This window comes from Leptodactylus fuscus, chromosome 3 (assembly GCF_031893055.1).
Source record: "Leptodactylus fuscus isolate aLepFus1 chromosome 3, aLepFus1.hap2, whole genome shotgun sequence".
NCBI classification, from domain to species: domain Eukaryota; kingdom Metazoa; phylum Chordata; class Amphibia; order Anura; family Leptodactylidae; genus Leptodactylus; species Leptodactylus fuscus.
The window spans coordinates 243,181,802-243,200,630 of record NC_134267.1 but is presented as its reverse complement, the minus strand read 5'-3'; the positions used below and the strand labels follow the sequence as shown (position 1 = coordinate 243,200,630).

General features: G+C 46.4%; 1 protein-coding gene across 7 annotated transcripts in view; it reads left to right on the top strand.

The window, feature by feature from the left end:
* Positions 1 to 18,829, top strand: part of EMILIN1 (elastin microfibril interfacer 1) — a 49,603-nt gene that overhangs the window by 10,982 nt on the left and 19,792 nt on the right. For 6 of the 7 annotated variants that reach the window (XR_012715354.1, XR_012715356.1, XR_012715355.1 and 3 more), the window contains exons 1-2: positions 3,327 to 4,356; positions 18,079 to 18,204. Coding sequence is in view for 2 of the 7 variants with exons in the window: in XM_075269395.1 (XP_075125496.1) it covers positions 4,145 to 4,356; positions 18,079 to 18,204 (338 nt within the window). In the remaining 5 variants the exon portion in view is untranslated. Of the gene's footprint in view, positions 1 to 3,326; positions 4,357 to 18,078; positions 18,205 to 18,829 lie in introns of those variants that run through there. The other variant, XM_075269396.1, reaches the window with a different exon arrangement.

Sequence of the window (18,829 nt, the reverse complement as noted above, 5' to 3'; positions counted from 1 at the left end):
TAATGTCCAGGGTATGACACAATAATGGCCAGCAGAAGACACCCAGATTTGAAGGGTATAATGAGCTATATTTTAAGGGTTGTCCACCAAAATAATCTCATCTTGTGGAACCAAGGAACTTCCTTCTGCCACTACTCTAGTGTTCGGCTAGCATTGTCACTCCATGATAAATATGAGCTCGGTGGGTTCAGCGCAATCCACAAACAATTCTCTCTCTGTATTCCGGAAATTAGAGGAAGTTGCTGCGTCCACCACCGCCCATGGACTGGCCACCAGGTGGATCTCTGGATCTTCATTCTACATTCAGATCAATGACCTGTATGGTGTTCTCCGATGTCTGACCCGTTCTTACATGTTCCACCTTTACCACTATGTGCCTGGAGCAGGATCCATGATGGTTCAGACTGTCTTGTGCAACTTCTCATGACATTCCTCTTCCTTTAGGCTTCACACACACGACCAATTTCACAATCTATTGGACTTCCCTTCCAAGTATCCGTTCCGAATATTATACAACATGTCCCATTCATATCCATTGCAATCTGGAGCAATAAGGGCATCTGCAGTGCTCCAAACTGCTAACCCCCGCTGCGCTGTGATTGGCCTCCTTTCTTCCCCCCTTCCTTGAGTGACTGGGTCTGCACCATGTATTGTATAATTATACACCAGTTTTGTCATGGTACAGCCAGAATCTCGTTCCTCTTCATCAGTGAGAAGCCGCGGCCCCATCGTTTATGAGTGCACTGTGACACAATTGTGCAAAATCAGAGTAGTAATGCGCATGCGCCGAATGTGCAATTTGCAGAGTGAATGCGAGATACAGGGCCAGGCAGGGGTTCAGCTCAGTTCCTCAGCCCTATTATTCAAGTAAAGGAAGGGGAAGGGGAGGCCAAATATAGGACAGCGGGGCATAGCAGTTTGGAGCACCTGAGCCGCCCTCGGTGACTCCAGTTAACCGTTCTCTAGTTCTCCGTTATCTTTGTTTATGGCTTCTTGTCCGGACCCTGTGGCCACTGCTTTATAGAGAGGTGACATAATGCTCTCTTCCCTAGAAGCTAGGCCTTTCCTAATACACGTCAATATCTGGTGGCTTCTGACACAGCAGACTGGCACTGAGGGCTAAGATTCACTCAATTCTATAACCTGCCCACCTGCGTGTCACCTGGAGTATCGAGACCACAGGTGACCGATGTGTAGGTGAGTGACTGAGGTGACGGAGGCTGCAGAGGGGCCCTGGGCAAAACCAGTATTCACACCCTATTAATAAACTGCTTGTAAGATTGCAGAGGGACCCATACCTAATGGGGCTCTAACGTGTGTCTACCCCCGAGACCGGGATACTCAGACTTATACTAGAGCGGTATATACAGAAAGAGAGAGAGAGAGAGCAAGAGGAGATACAGAGATATACCAGGATGGAAAGAAACAGAGAGAAGGATAGAGAGACAGAGAGAGAGAGAGACTGAGAGGGATAGAGAGACAGAGAGAGACAGAGATAAACCTAGAGAGACAGAGAGAGACAGAGATAAACCTACAGAGACAGAGAGAGGGATAGAGAGACAGAGAGAGAGAGAGACTGAGAGAGGGATAGAGAGACAGAGAGAGACTGAGAGGGATAGAGAGACTGAGAGAGGAATAGAGACACAGAGATAAACCTAGAGAGACAGAGAGAGACAGAGATAAACCTACAGAGACAGAGAGAGGGATAGAGAGACAGAGAGAGAGACTGAGAGAGGGATAGAGAGACAGAGAGAGACAAAGATAAACCTAGAGAGACAGAGAGAGAGACTGAGAGAGGGATAGAGAGACAGAGAGAGACTGAGAGGGATAGAGAGACTGAGAGAGGAATAGAGACACAGAGATAAACCTAGAGAGACAGAGAGAGAGACTGAGAGAGAGAGAGAGAGAGACAGAGAGAGAGACAGAGATAAACCTACAGAGACAGAGAGAGGGATAGAGAGAGAGAGAGAGAGAGAGAGAGAGAGACTGAGAGAGGGATAGAGAGACGGAGAGAGACTGAGAGAGGGATAGAGAGACAGAGAGAGAGAGACAGAGAGAGACAGAGATAAACCTAGAGAGACAGAGAAAGACAGAGAGAGAGACTGAGAGAGGGATAGAGAGACAGAGAGAGACAGAGAGAGAGACTGAGAGAGGGATAGAGAGACAGAGAGAGACAGAGAGAGGGATATAGAGAGAGAGACAGAGAGAGAGACTGAGAGAGGGATAGAGAGACAGAGAGAGACAGAGAGAGGGATATAGAGAGAGACAGAGAGAGGGAGACTGAGAGAGGGATAGAGAGAAAGAGAGACAGAGATAAACCTAGAGAGAGAGACTGAGAGAGGGATAGAGAGACAGAGAGAGACAGAGATAAACCTAGAGAGACAGAGAGAGAGACTGAGAGAGACTGAGACAGGGATAGAGAGACAGAGAGAGGGATAGAGAGACAGAGAGGGACTGAGAGAGGGATAGAGAGACAGAGAGAGACAGAGATAAACCTAGAGAGACAGAGAGAGAGAGACTGAGAGAGGGATAGAGAGACAGAGAGAGACAGAGATAAACCTAGAGAGACAGAGAGAGAGAGACTGAGAGAGGGATAGAGAGACAGAGAGAGACAGAGATAAACCTAGAGAGACAGAGAGAGAGAGACTGAGAGAGGGATAGAGAGACAGAGAGAGACAGAGATAAACCTACAGAGACAGAGAGACAGTGAGAGACATACTGTAGGGCTTCTCTCAAAAAATTTCTTTCATTTCATATCCACTGGCTAACACGGTACAAAGACATTTTTTCTTAGACATAGAGAGATGGAGAGAGGGATAAAGAAACTGAGAGAGACAGAGATAAACATAGAGAGACAGAGATGGAGACAGAGAGGGATAGAGAGAAGGGAAGACAGACAGAGAGAGGGACAGAGATATACCAGTGAGAGAGTCGGATAGAGGGAAGGAGAGAAGGGAAGACAGAGAAAAAGAGTGACACAGAGGGACAAAGATTTATCAGAACTGAGGGAGAAGGAGAGAGAGATGGAGTGTGAGTGAGAGACAGAGAGAAACAGACATATCACAGTACTAAAATATGGACTGGGAAATAGAGAGAGCGCTCTGATGTCTTTCTACATCCATTATAGACCAGAGACATTTCTAAAGACGTCTCGCTCCCCACTTCTGCTCCGGCCAGCGCTCTCCTGAGCCCCCAGAGCTCACACTCCTCACTGTCACTATAGAAGGTGATCTGTAGGGTTAATATCCAGACTTAGGGGAGGCAGGAAGTTTTGGGAGGGGGTTGGGAATGAAGATTTTCTTTCAGTTGTCCCTCCTCCCCCTCATTCTCCTGCTCCAGGCTTTCTTCTCCCTCTCCAGGAGGATGCTGGCAGTGCTGTGCTGTCCAAGGAGACTTAAGGAGGCTTGTGAGAGTGCGGGGGCAGCAAGAGAAGTGACGTCCCAGAAGAGGCACCAAATGCATGAGACCAGCCTGGCTACAAGGGACCAGGTGTGAACACGATACGAGAGACAAAGTGTGACCTAGAAAACCAAGTAGGATTTGCATCTAGTAGACCAAGAGTGATCTTCATCCAGGAGACCAAGAGTGATCTTCATCCAGGAGACCAAGTGTGATCTTCATCCAGGAGTCCGAGTGATCTTCATACAGGAGACCAAGAGTCTTCTGGTTCCTGGAGATCGTGTGATCGAGTGCGGATTTCTGCAGTTGGGGAAGAGGTTTGACGTGGAGTATTTTGTGGTGATGTAAAATCACTTGGATTGTAGTCTGGGATGTACACAAGACTTCATGCTTTGTCACGTAAGGGAACATGTTCTTGGTTATGTTGAGGAACACCACAGCTTGCTTCACTTCTGAAGGTACTACCACCACTATCTGGATGCATCTCCAAACATCTGCCTGACACATGACAACATCCCCCATCAGGCGGGTAGACATCCCTGAGGAATTCATCATTGATAGCTCAGATACTTTGGATCATTCAGCGTCCCATGATAATCTTGGCCATCAGCCTTGGATTGACGTGTGCAGGATCAGTTATCTATTATCTAGCGTGACACTATCCGAGGCCGGTTCTGGTTTCTTCCATTGATATCTTCTGGGTTGGGATGTCCTCGGATTCTTCTCATCTTGGCCATTGTAATTAATGTCTCTACAATTGTTCACAGTCATAATGATGGAAAAGTCTAAAGTCTTGTGTTTTGTAGCCTACCTACTGTACATTAGTGGAGCCCATGCCACTAACTACCCTCCTCGCTATAACCTGTACACAGGGGGTGCTGCCCCCCAGGGACAAGTCATGACAGCACAGGGGGTGACACAGCCCCAGAACGGACTGCGGGCTGCCAGTCGGCACAGGTAGGTGACAATATTTTCCGTAATGGAACACAGATTGGGGTAACTAATCTGAAGATACTGGACAGTAGGTCATTGATGAGCGCCACAAGATGGGCAGAGAGGGGCAACACACATTGGGGTAACTGATAGTTGGTGATGTGCGCCACATGATGGACACAGAGGGGCAACACACATTGGGGTAACTGATAGTTGGTGATATGCGCCACATGATGGACAGAGAGGGGCAAGACACATTGGGGTAACTAATAGGTGATGATGAGCACCCAACTGATGAGTAGAGAAGGGCTACACACATTGGGGTAACTCTGTAGATACTGGGCACTAAGTGATGACAGCCATATGATGGACAGAGAAGGGCCACACACATGTTGGGGTAACTCTGTAGATACTGGCCGGTAGGTGATGAGTGCCACATGATGGACAGAGAAGGGCCACACACATTGGGGTAACTCTGTAGATACTGGCCTGTAGGTGATGAGCACCACATGATGGACAGAGAAGGGCCACACATATTGGGGAAACACTGTAGATACTGGGCACTAAGTGATGAGAGCCACATGATGGACAGAGATGGGCCACACATATTGGGGTAACTCTGTAGATACTGGCCGTTAGGTGATGGATGAGCGCCACATGATGGACAGAGAAGGGTCACACACATTGGGGTAACTCTGTAGATACTGGCCGGTAGGTGATGGATGAGCGCCACATGATGGACAGAGAAGGGTCACACACATTGGGGTAACTCTGTAGATACTGGCCTGTAGGTGATGAGCACCACATGATGGACAGAGAAGGGCCGCACATATTGGGGTAACTCTGTAGATACTGGCCGGTAGGTGATGAGTGCCATATGATGGACAGAGAAGGGCCACACATATTGGGGTAACTCTGTAGATACTGGCCGGTAGGCGATGGATGAGCGCCACATGATGGACAGAGATGGGCCACACATATTGGGGAAACACTGTAGATACTGGGGACTAAGTGATGAGAGCCATATGATGGACAGAGAAGGGCCACACATATTGGGGTAACTCTGTAGATACTGGCCGGTAGGTGATGGATGAGCGCCACATGATGGACAGAGATGGGTCACACATATTGGGGTAACTCTGTAGATACTGGCCGGTAGGTGATGGATGAGCGCCACATGAAGGACAGAGAAGGGCCACACATATTGGCGTCACTCTGTAGATACTGGGGACTAAGTGATGAGAGCCATATGATGGACAGAGAAGGGCCACACATATTGGGGTAACTCTGTAGATACTGGCCGGTAGGTGATGGATGAGCGCCACATGATGGACAGAGATGGGCCACACATATTGGGGTAACTCTGTAGATACTGGCCGGTAGGTGATGGATGAGCGCCACATGATGGACAGAGAAGGGCCACACATATTGGGATAACTCTGTACATACTGGCCGGTAGGTGATGGATGAGCGCCACATGATGGACAGAGATGGGCCACACATATTGGCGTCACTCTGTAGATACTGGGCACTAAGTGATGAGAGCCACATGATGGACAGAGAAGGGCCACACATATTGGGATAACTCTGTACATACTGGCCGGTAGGTGATGGATGAGCGCCACATGATGGACAGAGAAGGGCCACACATATTGGCGTCACTCTGTAGATACTGGGCACTAAGTGATGAGAGCCACATGATGGACAGAGAAGGGCCACACATATTGGGGTAACTCTGTACATACTGGCCGGTAGGTGATGGATGAGCGCCACATGAAGGACAGAGAAGGGCCACACATATTGGCGTCACTCTGTAGATACTGGGCACTAAGTGATGAGAGCCACATGATGGACAGAAAAGGGCCACACATATTGGGATAACTGATCTGTAGATACTGGCCGGTAGGTGATGAGCACCCACATGATGGACAGAGAATGGCCACACACATTGGGGTAACTGATCTGTAGATACTTTCCGGTAGTTGAAGAGCACCAAAAATGAGGGACAGAGAAGGGCCACACACAGTGGGGTAACTGATCTGTAGATAATGGCCGGTAGGTGATGAGCACACACATGATAGACAGAAAAGGACCACACATATTGGGGTAACTGATCTGTAGATACTGGCCGGTAGGTGATGAGCACCCACATCATGGATAGAGTGGGGTCGCACACATTGGAGTAACTGATCTGTTGGCCGATACGTGATGAGTGATCACCCTTATTATGAAGATCACCACATCCACTGTTATAACAGGGTCAGGCCATGGCTACCCAATGACGATAAAGACCTTGTTCCTGTGGTGGAAGTGATGAGGACTGAATCATGTCTGTTAATAGAAGACCACCCATGGCTTTTACCTCACCATGACCTTCCTGGTGACACAGATTAACCCACACTAGAGGTCATGCACAGGATTGACTATGTGACCTTCACATCAGGAGATCTTCTTGAGATGTTACATTGGAAGGTGGCCAGGTCCAGCATCTCCTGTAGGGGCAGCCATCTGCAGTTTGCTGGGACATATGATATAGATGTCAGCAAATGGGGTCAGGGGTCTCCAGTATATCAGGGTCTCCAGCTGAGTCTTGTCTGACAGAACTGATACACAAACTCCCTGGTGGGGTCATAAAACTACATGAGCTCACAGCCTGAGGCATCTGCTCTACAGGGACTGCTGGGAACATGGAGGATTTATGGCCGGTAATGTCCATGTACTAAGCAGATACTGTGTATAATACTGCGGTCCTAGAGTAAGGGCAGAGATGGAGGCCTCCAACCCACAGGTCAGGTGTAAAGATAGAGACATATGACAAGATATACAGACCTCACCTCTAACACATTATATAATCTGATATAATTTCCTGGTGATATAATCTGAGGGTGCGTGATATAATCTCCTGATATCACCTCTCATACACCTGATATAATCTCCTGATATCACCTCTAATACACCTAATATAATCTGATCTCACCTCTCATGCACTTGACATAATCTCCTGATATCACCTCTCATACACCTGATATAATAACCGATTCACCTCTCATACACCTGATATAATCTCCTGATATCACCTCTCATACACCTGATATAATCTGATATCACCTCTCATACACCTAATATAATCTGATATCACCTCTAATACACCGGATATAATCTCCCGATAACACCTCTCATACACCTGATATAATCCCTGATAGCACCTCTCATACACTTGATATAATCCCCTGATGTCACCTCTCAAACAGCTGATATAATCCCCTGATATCACCTCTCATACACCTGATATAATCCCCTGATCTCACCTCTCATACACCTGATATAATCTGATATCACCTCTCATACACCTGATATAATCCCCTGATATCACCTCTCATACACTTGATATAATCCCCTGATATTACCTCTCATACACTTGATATAATCCCCTGATATCACCTCTCATACACCTGATATAATCTCCTGATATCACCTCTCATACACCTGATATAATCCCCTGATATCACCTCTCATACACTTGATATAATCCCCTGATATTACCTCTCATACACTTGATATAATCCCCTGATATTACCTCTCATACACTTGATATAATCCCCTGATATCACCTCTCATACACCTGATATAATCTCCTGATATCACCTCTCATACACCCAATATAATCTGATATCACCTTTCATATACTTGATATAATCTGATATCACCTCTCATACACCTGATATAATCCCCTGATCTCACCTCTCATACACCTGATATAATCCCCTGATCTCACCTCTCATACACCTGATATAATCTGATATCACCTCTCATACACCTGATATAATCCCCTGATATCACCTCTCATACACTTGATATAATCCCCTGATATTACCTCTCATACACTTGATATAATCCCCTGATATCACCTCTCATACACCTGATATAATCTGATATCACCTCTCATACACCCAATATAATCTGATATCACCTTTCATATACTTGATATAATCTGATATCACCTCTCATACACCTGATATAATCTGATATCACCTTTCATATACTTGATATAATCTGATATCACCTCTCATACACCTGACATAATCTGATATCACCTCTCATATACTTGATATAATCTCCTGATATCACCTCTCATACAGCTGATATAATCTGATATCACCTTTCATACACTTGATATAGTCTGATGGCACCTCTCATACACTTGATATGATCTGATATCACCCTTATACACTTTATATAATCCCCGATATCACCTCTCATACACTTGATATAATACCCTGATATCACCTCTCATACACGTGATATAATCTAATATCACCTCTCATACACCTGATATAATCCCCTGATATCACCTCTCATACACCTGATATAATCCCTGATATCACCTCTCATACACCTGATATAATCCCCTGATATCACCTCTCATACACTTGATATAATCTCCTGATATCACCTCTTATACACCTGATATAATCTAATATCACCTCTCATACACCTGATATAATCTCCTGATATCACCTCTTATACACCTGATATAATCCCCTGATATCACCTTTTATACACCTGATATAATCCCCTGATATCACCTCTTATACACCTGATTTAATCCCCTGATATCACCTCTCATACACCTGATATAATCCCCTGATATCACCTCTTATACACCTGATATAATCCCCTGATATCACCTCTTATACACCTGATATAATCCCCTGATATCACCTCTCATACACCTGATATAATCTGATCTCACCTCTCATACACCTGATATAATCTCCTGATATCACCTCTTATACACCTGATATAATCCCCTGATATCACCTCTCATACACCTGATATAATGCTCTGATATCACCTCTCATACACCTGATATAATCTGATATCACCTCTCATACACCTGATATAATCCCCTGATATCACCTCTTATACACCTGATATAATCCCCTGATATCACCTCTTATACACCTGATATAATCCCCTGATATCACCTCTCATACACCTGATATAATCCCCTGATATCACCTCTCATACACCTGATATAATCTAATATCACCTCTCATACACCTGATATAATCCCCTGATATCACCTCTCATACACCTGATATAATCTCCTGATATCACCTCTTATACACCTGATATAATCCCCTGATATCACCTCTCATACACCTGATATAATGCTCTGATATCACCTCTCATACACCTGATATAATCTGATATCACCTCTCATACACCTGATATAATCCCCTGATATCACCTCTTATACACCTGATATAATGCTCTGATATCACCTCTTATACACCTGATATAATCTCCTGATATCACCTCTTATACACCTGATATAATCTCCTGATATCACCTCTTATACACCTGATATAATCTAATATCACCTCTCATACACCTGATATAATGCTCTGATATCACCTCTTATACACCTGATATAATCCCCTGATATCACCTCTCATACACCTGATATAATGCTCTGATATCACCTCTTATACACCTGATATAATCTAATATCACCTCTCATACACCTGATATAATCTCCTGATATCACCTCTTATACACCTGATATAATCTCCTGATATCACCTCTTATACACCTGATATAATCCCCTGATATCACCTCTCATACACCTGATAAAATCCCCTGATATCACCTCTCATACACCTGATATAATCCCCTGATATCACCTCTCATACACCTGATATAATCCCCTGATATCACCTCTCATACACCTGATATAATCCCCTGATATCACCTCTCATACACTTGATATAATCTCCTGATATCACCTCTTATACACCTGATATAATCTAATATCACCTCTCATACACCTGATATAATCTCCTGATATCACCTCTCATACACCTGATATAATCCCCTGATATCACCTCTTATACACCTGATATAATCCCCTGATATCACCTCTCATACACCTGATATAATCTGATATCACCTCTCATACACCTGATATAATCTCCTGATATCACCTCTTATACACCTGATATAATCCCCTGATATCACCTCTCATACACCTGATATAATCTGATATCACCTCTCATACACCTGATATAATCTGATATCACCTCTCATACACCTGATATAATCCCCTGATATCACCTCTTATACACCTGATATAATGCTCTGATATCACCTCTTATACACCTGATATAATCTAATATCACCTCTCATACACCTGATATAATGCTCTGATATCACCTCTTATACACCTGATATAATCCCCTGATATCACCTCTCATACACCTGATATAATCTCCTGATATCACCTCTTATACACCTGATATAATCTAATATCACCTCTCATACACCTGATATAATCTCCTGATATCACCTCTTATACACCTGATATAATCTCCTGATATCACCTCTTATACACCTGATATAATCCCCTGATATCACCTCTCATACACCTGATATAATCCCCTGATATCACCTCTCATACACCTGATATAATCCCCTGATATCACCTCTCATACACCTGATATAATCTCCTGATATCACCTCTTATACACCTGATATAATCCCCTGATATCACCTCTCATACACCTGATATAATCCCCTGATATCACCTCTCATACACCTGATATAAACCCCTGATATCACCTCTCATACACCTGATATAATCCCCTGATATCACCTCTCATACACCTGATATAATCCCCTGATATCACCTCTCATACACCTGATATAATCCCCTGATATCACCTCTCATACACCTGATATAATCCCCTGATATCACCTCTCATACACCTGATATAATCCCCTGATATCACCTCTCATACACCTGATATAATCTCCTGATATCACCTCTCATACACCTGATATAATCCCCTGATCTCACCTCTCATACACCTGATATAATCTGATATCACTTCTCATACACCTGATATAATCTCCTGATATCACCTCTCATACACCTGATATAATCTCCTGATCTCACCTCTCATACACCTGATATAATCCCTTGATATCACCTCTCATACACCTGATATAATCTGATATCACCTCTCATACACCTGATATAATCTCCTGATATCACCTCTCATACACCTGATATAATCTCCTGATATCACCTCTCATACACCTGATATAATCCCCTGATATCACCTCTCATACACCTGATATAATCCCCTGATATCACCTCTCATACACCTGATATAATCTCCTGATATCACCTCTTATACACCTGATATAATCTAATATCACCTCTCATACACCTGATATAATCTCCTGATATCACCTCTTATACACCTGATATAATCTCCTGATATCACCTCTTATACACCTGATATAATCCCCTGATATCACCTCTCATACACCTGATATAATCCCCTGATATCACCTCTCATACACCTGATATAATCCCCTGATCTCACCTCTCATACACCTGATATAATCTGATATCACTTCTCATACACCTGATATAATCTCCTGATATCACCTCTCATACACCTGATATAATCTCCTGATCTCACCTCTCATACACCTGATATAATCTGATATCACCTCTCATACACCTGATATAATCTCCTGATATCACCTCTCATACACCTGATATAATCTGATATCACCTCTCATACACCTGATATAATCCCCTGATATCACCTCTCATACACCTGATATAATCTCCTGATATCACCTCTTATACACCTGATATAATCCCTTGATATCACCTCTCTGATATTCAGTAATCTCTCCTGGTCTGATATCTCTCAGTATAATCCCTTACTATGACCTGTGATATAATCGCTGATACATTTCCTGTTGTGGCTCGGATATTTCCTGGCAGGATTCCCGGTAGTTCCCGGTGTTATCGATTGGATTTCTCTGGGACTTCCTTCTTGGTGTCAGTGTAGACTAAGAACATCTGTAATCCATGTGGTTGTAGCCGGGGCTGGATCTGTGCTGGCGTACTACTAATCCCAGCAGACCCATCCGCCTGTTACTTCTAGGATTAGTGAGGTCACCTGTAAGATTCCTCCTCCTAATCCTGCCTGTATAATAGTCACACCCAGCCTGAGCAGTGACCTGGATCCAGTCTGTAGTCCTGTGTATACTATATACCTCTGCCGTCCGTCCTGTGTATAGTATATACCTCTGCCGTCCGTCCTGTGTATAGTATATACCTCTGCCGTCCGTCCTGTGTATAGTATATACCTCTGCCGTCCGTCCTGTGTATAGTATATACCTCTGCCGTCCGTCCTGTGTATAGTATATACCTCTGGCGTCCGTCCTGTGTATAGTACATACCTCTGCCGTCTGTCCTGTGTATAGTATATACCTCTGCCGTCTGTCCTGTGTATAGTATATACCTCTGCCGTCTGTCCTGTGTATAGTATATACCTCTGCCGTCTGTCCTGTGTATAGTATATACCTCTGCCGTCTGTCCTGTGTATTGTATATACCTCTGCCGTCTGTCCTGTGTATAGTATATACGTCTGCTGTCTGTCCTATGTATTGTATATCCTCCAGGAGGTGTTCTCTATATATCAGCCCCTTCTACACTGTTGGCCAAAAGTATTGGCCCCCCTGCAATTCTGTCAGATAATACCCGTGTTCTTCCAGAAAATGATTGCAAGCACAAATTCTTTGGTATTGATATCTTCATTTAATTTGTCTTCAATGGAAAACCACAAAAAGGGTGCATTCACACTGAGTAAATGCACGTGTATTTTTGCAAAAAATATGTGTAAAAAATATCATTGAAGTCAATGGGATAGCAAAATTTACAAGTGTAATTTTACTCTACAAAATAAGCTAGCATTTACTCAGGGTGAACTTACCCTAAGAGTTGTCAAAAAATCATGTGATGCTTCTCTAATTTGTATAATTAACAGCACCTGTTACTTACCTGAGGCACCTAACAGGTGGTGGCAATAACTAAATCACACTTGCAGCCAGTTGAAATGGATTAAAGTTGACTCCACCTCTGTCCTGTGTCCTTGTGTGACCACATTGAGCATGGAGAAAAGAAAGATGAGCAAAGGACTGTCTGAGGACTTGAGAAGCAAAATTGTGAGGAAGCCTGAGCAATCTCAAGGCTACAAGTCCATCTCCAAAGACCTGAATGTTCCTGTGTCTACCGTGCGCAGTGTCATCAAGAAGTGTAAAGCCCATGGCCCTGTGGCTAACCTCCCTAGATGTGGACGCAAAAGAAACATTGACCAGAGATTTCACCGCAAGATTGTGCGGATGGCGGATAAAGAACCGCGACTAACATCCAAACAAGTCCAAGCTGCCCTGCAGTCCGAGGGTACAACAGTGTCACCCCGTACTATCCAGTGTCAGCGTCTGAATGAGAAGGGACTGTATGGTAGGAGACCCAGGAAGACCCCACTTCTTACCCACAGACAGAAGCCAGGCTGGAGTTTGCCAAAACTTACCTGAGAAAGCCAAAACTGTTCTGGAAGAATGTTCTCTGGTCAGAGGAGACAAAAGTAGGAAAAGGCCTCAACATAGAGATTACAGGAAAAAAGAGAAGAAGACGCCCCCTACAGTCAGACATGGCGGAGGGTCCCTGATGGTTTGGGGTTGCTTTGCTGCCTCTGGCACTGGACTGCTTGACCGTGTGCATGGCATTATGAAGTCTGAAGACGACCAACACATTGTGCAGCATCATGTAGGGCCCAGTGTGAGAAAGCGGGGTCTCCCTCAGAGGTCAGGGCTCTTCCAGCAGGACAAGGACCCAAAACACACTTCAGGTCAGCACTAGAAAATGGTGGTGAGAGAAAGCCCTGGAGACTTGTAAAGTGGCAGCAATGAGTCCAGCCCTGAATCCCATAGAACACCTGTGGGGGAGGGGGAGAGATCTCTTGGTGGCAGTTTGGAGAAGGCCCCCTTCACATCTCAGGGGGGACCGCGAGCAGGAGCCAAAGAAGAAGGGTCTAAGATTCCAGCAGAGCCTTGTAAGAAACTCATTGCTGGTTAGCGGAAGCGGTTGTGCGCAGTTATTGTGTCTAAAGGTTGTGCTACCAAGTATTAGGCTGAGGGCGCCAATACTTCTGTCCGCACCAGTTCTGGAGTTTTGTGTAAAATGATCAATGATGTGACTTTTTTTTCATTCTCTTTTGTGTTTTTTCATTGCAAGCAAAATAACTGAAGATATTACCAAAGAGTTTGTGCTTGTAATCATTATCTGGGGGACACCGAGGATTATCTGACAGGACTGCAGGGGGCGATACTTATACTGTATATACCCTGTGTCACTTATATACTATATAAGAGTCTGTGCTGTGTAATCATTATCTGGGGACAGCGAGGATTATCTGACAGGACTGCAGGGGGCGATACTTATACTGTATATACCCTGTGTCACTTATATACTATATAACAGTCTGTGCTGTGTAATCATTATCTGGGGGACACCAAGGATTATCTGACAGGACTGCAGGGGGCGACACTTATACTGTATATACCCTGTATCACTTATATACTATATAAGAGTCTGTGCTGTGTAATCATTATCTGGGGACAGCGAGGATTATCTGACAGGACTGCAGGGGGCGATACTTATACTGTATATACCCTGTGTCACTTATATACTATATAAGAGTCTGTGCTGTGTAATCATTATCTGGGGGACAGCGAGGATTATCTGACAGGACTGCAGGGGGCGATACTTATACTGTATATACCCTGCTGTGTCACTTATATACTATATAAGAGTCTGTGCTGTGTAATCATTATCTGGGGGACAGCGAGGATTATCTGACAGGACTGCAGGGGGCGATACTTATACTGTATATACCCTGTGTCACTTATATACTATATAAGAGTCTGTGCTGTGTAATCATTATCTGGGGGACAGCGAGGATTATCTGACAGGACTGCAGGGGGCGATACTTATACTGTATATACCCTGTGTCACTTATATACTATATAAGAGTCTGTGCTGTGTAATCATTATCTGGGGACAGCGAGGATTATCTGACAGGACTGCAGGGGGCGATACTTATACTGTATATACCCTGTGTCACTTATATACTATATAAGAGTCTGTGCTGTGTAATCATTATCTGGGGACACCGAGGATTATCTGACAGGACTGCAGGGGGGGCGATACTTTTGGCCAACACTGTATATCCTTCAGTCGGTGTTATCTACCTTGTTGTTGCAGTACATGTATTCCTCTCCAGGGGGCGCTCTCCTGATGCTGCAGCAGTCACTGTGTATATTCCCAGTTATTGTCCACGTAGCTTGCGGTTTGTGTGTCCTAGAATTGTGTGAGCGGTGCCATAGCCCCACCTGCTGGTCAGATGATGTTCTGCACCCCCATATTATTATCTTAATGGCAGGAATATGTCTGACTGCACCGCAGAGTCCACGGGGGCAATTTTATGTTTCACCAGAAGGGTCTCCTAATAAATCCGATATCCACAAAGTGTCGCCATCATCACAATGACCCACGAAAAAAGTTATCAACAGTGAACCCCCAAAGAATTAGTTTTGAGGGTTTTTCCCACAATTCAGACAATGATAAAGGATAAAACATTATTTGTACCCCAAAATGTAAAGTGACACCCATCACACAAAAACCAAGCCTGATGCCAAGAGAGGCTGGAACCGCCCCACGGGACACTGCACTGACCCCTACAGGACAGGACACCGCACTGACACCTACAGGACAGGACACCGCACTGACACCTACAGGACAGGACACCGCACTGACGCCTACAGGACAGGACACCGCACTGACCCCTACAGGCAGGACACCGCACTGACCCCTACAGGACAGGACACCGCATTGACCCCTACAGGACAGGACACCGCACTGACCCCTACAGGACAGGACACCGCACTGACACCTACAGGACAGGACACCACACTGACACCTACAGGACAGGACACCGCACTGACCGCTACAGGACAGGACACCGCACTGACACCTACAGGACAGGACACCGCACTGACCGCTACAGGACAGGACACCGCACTGACCCCTACAGGCAGGACACCGCACTGACCCCTACAGGACAGGACACCGCACTGACACCTACAGGACAGGACACCGCACTGACCCCTACAGGCAGGACACCACACTGACACCTACAGGACAGGACACCGCATTGACCCCTACAGGACAGGACACCGCACTGACCCCTACAGGCAGGACACCGCACTGACCCCTACAGGCAGGACACCGCACTGACACCTACAGGACAGGACACCGCACTGACCCCTACAGGCAGGACACCGCACTGACACCTACAGGACAGGACACCGCATTGACCCCTACAGGACAGGACACCGCACTGACCCCTACAGGCAGGACACCGCACTGACACCTACAGGACAGGACACCGCACTGACCCCTACAGGACAGGACACCGCACTGACCCCTACAGGCAGGACACCGCACTGACCCCTACAGGACAGGACACCGCACTGACACCTACAGGACAGGACACCGCACTGATCCCTACAGGACAGGACACCGCACTGACCCCTACAGGACAGGACACCGCACTGACCCCTACAGGACAGGACACTGCACTGACCCCTACAGGACAGGACACCGCACTGACCCCTACAGGACAGGACACCGCACTGATCCCTACAGGACAGGACACCGCACTGACCCCTACAGGACAGGACACCGCACTGACCCCTACAGGACAGGACACCGCACTGACCCCTACAGGACAGGACACCGCACTGACCCCTACAGGACAGGACACTGCACTGACCCCTACAGGACACCGCACTGACCCCTACAGGCAGGACACCGCACTGACCCCTACAGGACACCGCACTGACCCCTACAGGCAGGACACTGCACTGACCCCTACAGGCAGGACACTGCACTGATCCCGACAGGACACTGCACTGACCCCTACAGGACAGGACACCGCACTGACCCCTACAGGACAGGACACCGCACTGACCCCTACAGGACAGGACACCGCATTGACCCCTACAGGACAGGACACCGCACTGACCCCTACAGGACAGGACACCGCACTGACCCCTACAGGACAGGACACCGCACTGACCCCTACAGGACAGGACACCACACTAACCCCTACAGGACAGGACACCGCACTGACCCCTACAGGACAGGACACCGCACTGATCCCTACAGGACAGGACACCGCACTGACCCCTACAGGACAGGACACCGCACTGACCCCTACAGGACAGGACACCGCACTGACCCCTACAGGACAGGACACCGCACTGACACCTACAGGACAGGACACCGCACTGACCCCTACAGGACAGGACACCGCACTGACCCCTACAGGACAGGACACCGCACTGACACCTACAGGACAGGACACTGCACTGACACCTACAGGACAGGACACCGCACTGACCCCGACAGGACAGGACACCGCACTGACCGCTACAGGACAGGACACCGCACTGACCCCGACAGGACAGGACACCGCACTGACCGCTACAGGACAGGACACCGCACTGACCCCTACAGGACAGGACACCGCACTGACCGACCCCTACAGGACAGGACACTGCACTGACCCCTACAGGCAGGACACCGCACTGACCCCTACAGGACAGGACACCGCACTGACCCCTACAGGACAGGACACTGCACTGACCTCATGGCCCAGGTGACTCAGTGTGCTGGAGATAGCCGCCATTCCAGGCAGTGCACAGGTTGGGGCGGTTTGGTTTGACCACTCAGTGTGCTGGAGATAGCCGCTATTCCAGGCAGTGTGCTGCAGTTCATCTCCTCATTTGCCATTTCTTTTTCTTTTCCAGGAACTGGTGCGCTTATGTTGTGACTCGGACGGTCACCTGTATGGTGGAAGATGGGGTGGAGGCCTATGTGAAGCCGGAGTATCAGCCCTGTGTTTGGGGTCAGATCCAGTGTCCTCGCACCGTCCAGTGAGTACAGGGGTCCAGCCAGTTGGGGACACTTGAGTGCAAGGAATTTCTTTGAGGTTCCAATTCTTTTGGCCTCCTCCAGTTCACTACTTACTTCTTACTATTACTTGTTTTTCTTCTTCTCCTTATCTGGTGCTTGTTCTCCTTCTCCTCCTGCTCTGGTCACCGTTCTATCTTTTTCTTATTCTGGTGCTTGTTCTCCTTCTTCTATGGTGTGTGTTCTCCTTCTCTGGTGGTTGCTCTACTTTTCCTCCACTGGTGTTCGCTCTCTCCTCTTCTGTTGATGCTTCTTTTCCTTCTCCTCCTCTGCTAGTACTTGTTTTCCTTCTTCTACTCCTCTAGTCCTCCGTCTCCTCCTTTTCTGGTGCTTGATCTTCTCCTTCCTCTACTCCTCTGGTGCTTATTTTCCTTCTTCTCATCCTCTAGTGCCTTATCTCCTTCTTCTCCTGCTCTGGTCCTTGTTCTCATTCTCCTCTGGTGCTTGATCTTCTTCTTCTCCTCCTGCTCTGGTCTTTGTTCTTCTTCTCCTCCTGCTCTGGTCTTTGTTCTTCTTCTCCTCCTTCTCTGGTTCTCGTTCTTCTTCTCCTCCTGTTCTGGGGCTTGTTCTTCTTCTCCTCCTTCTCTG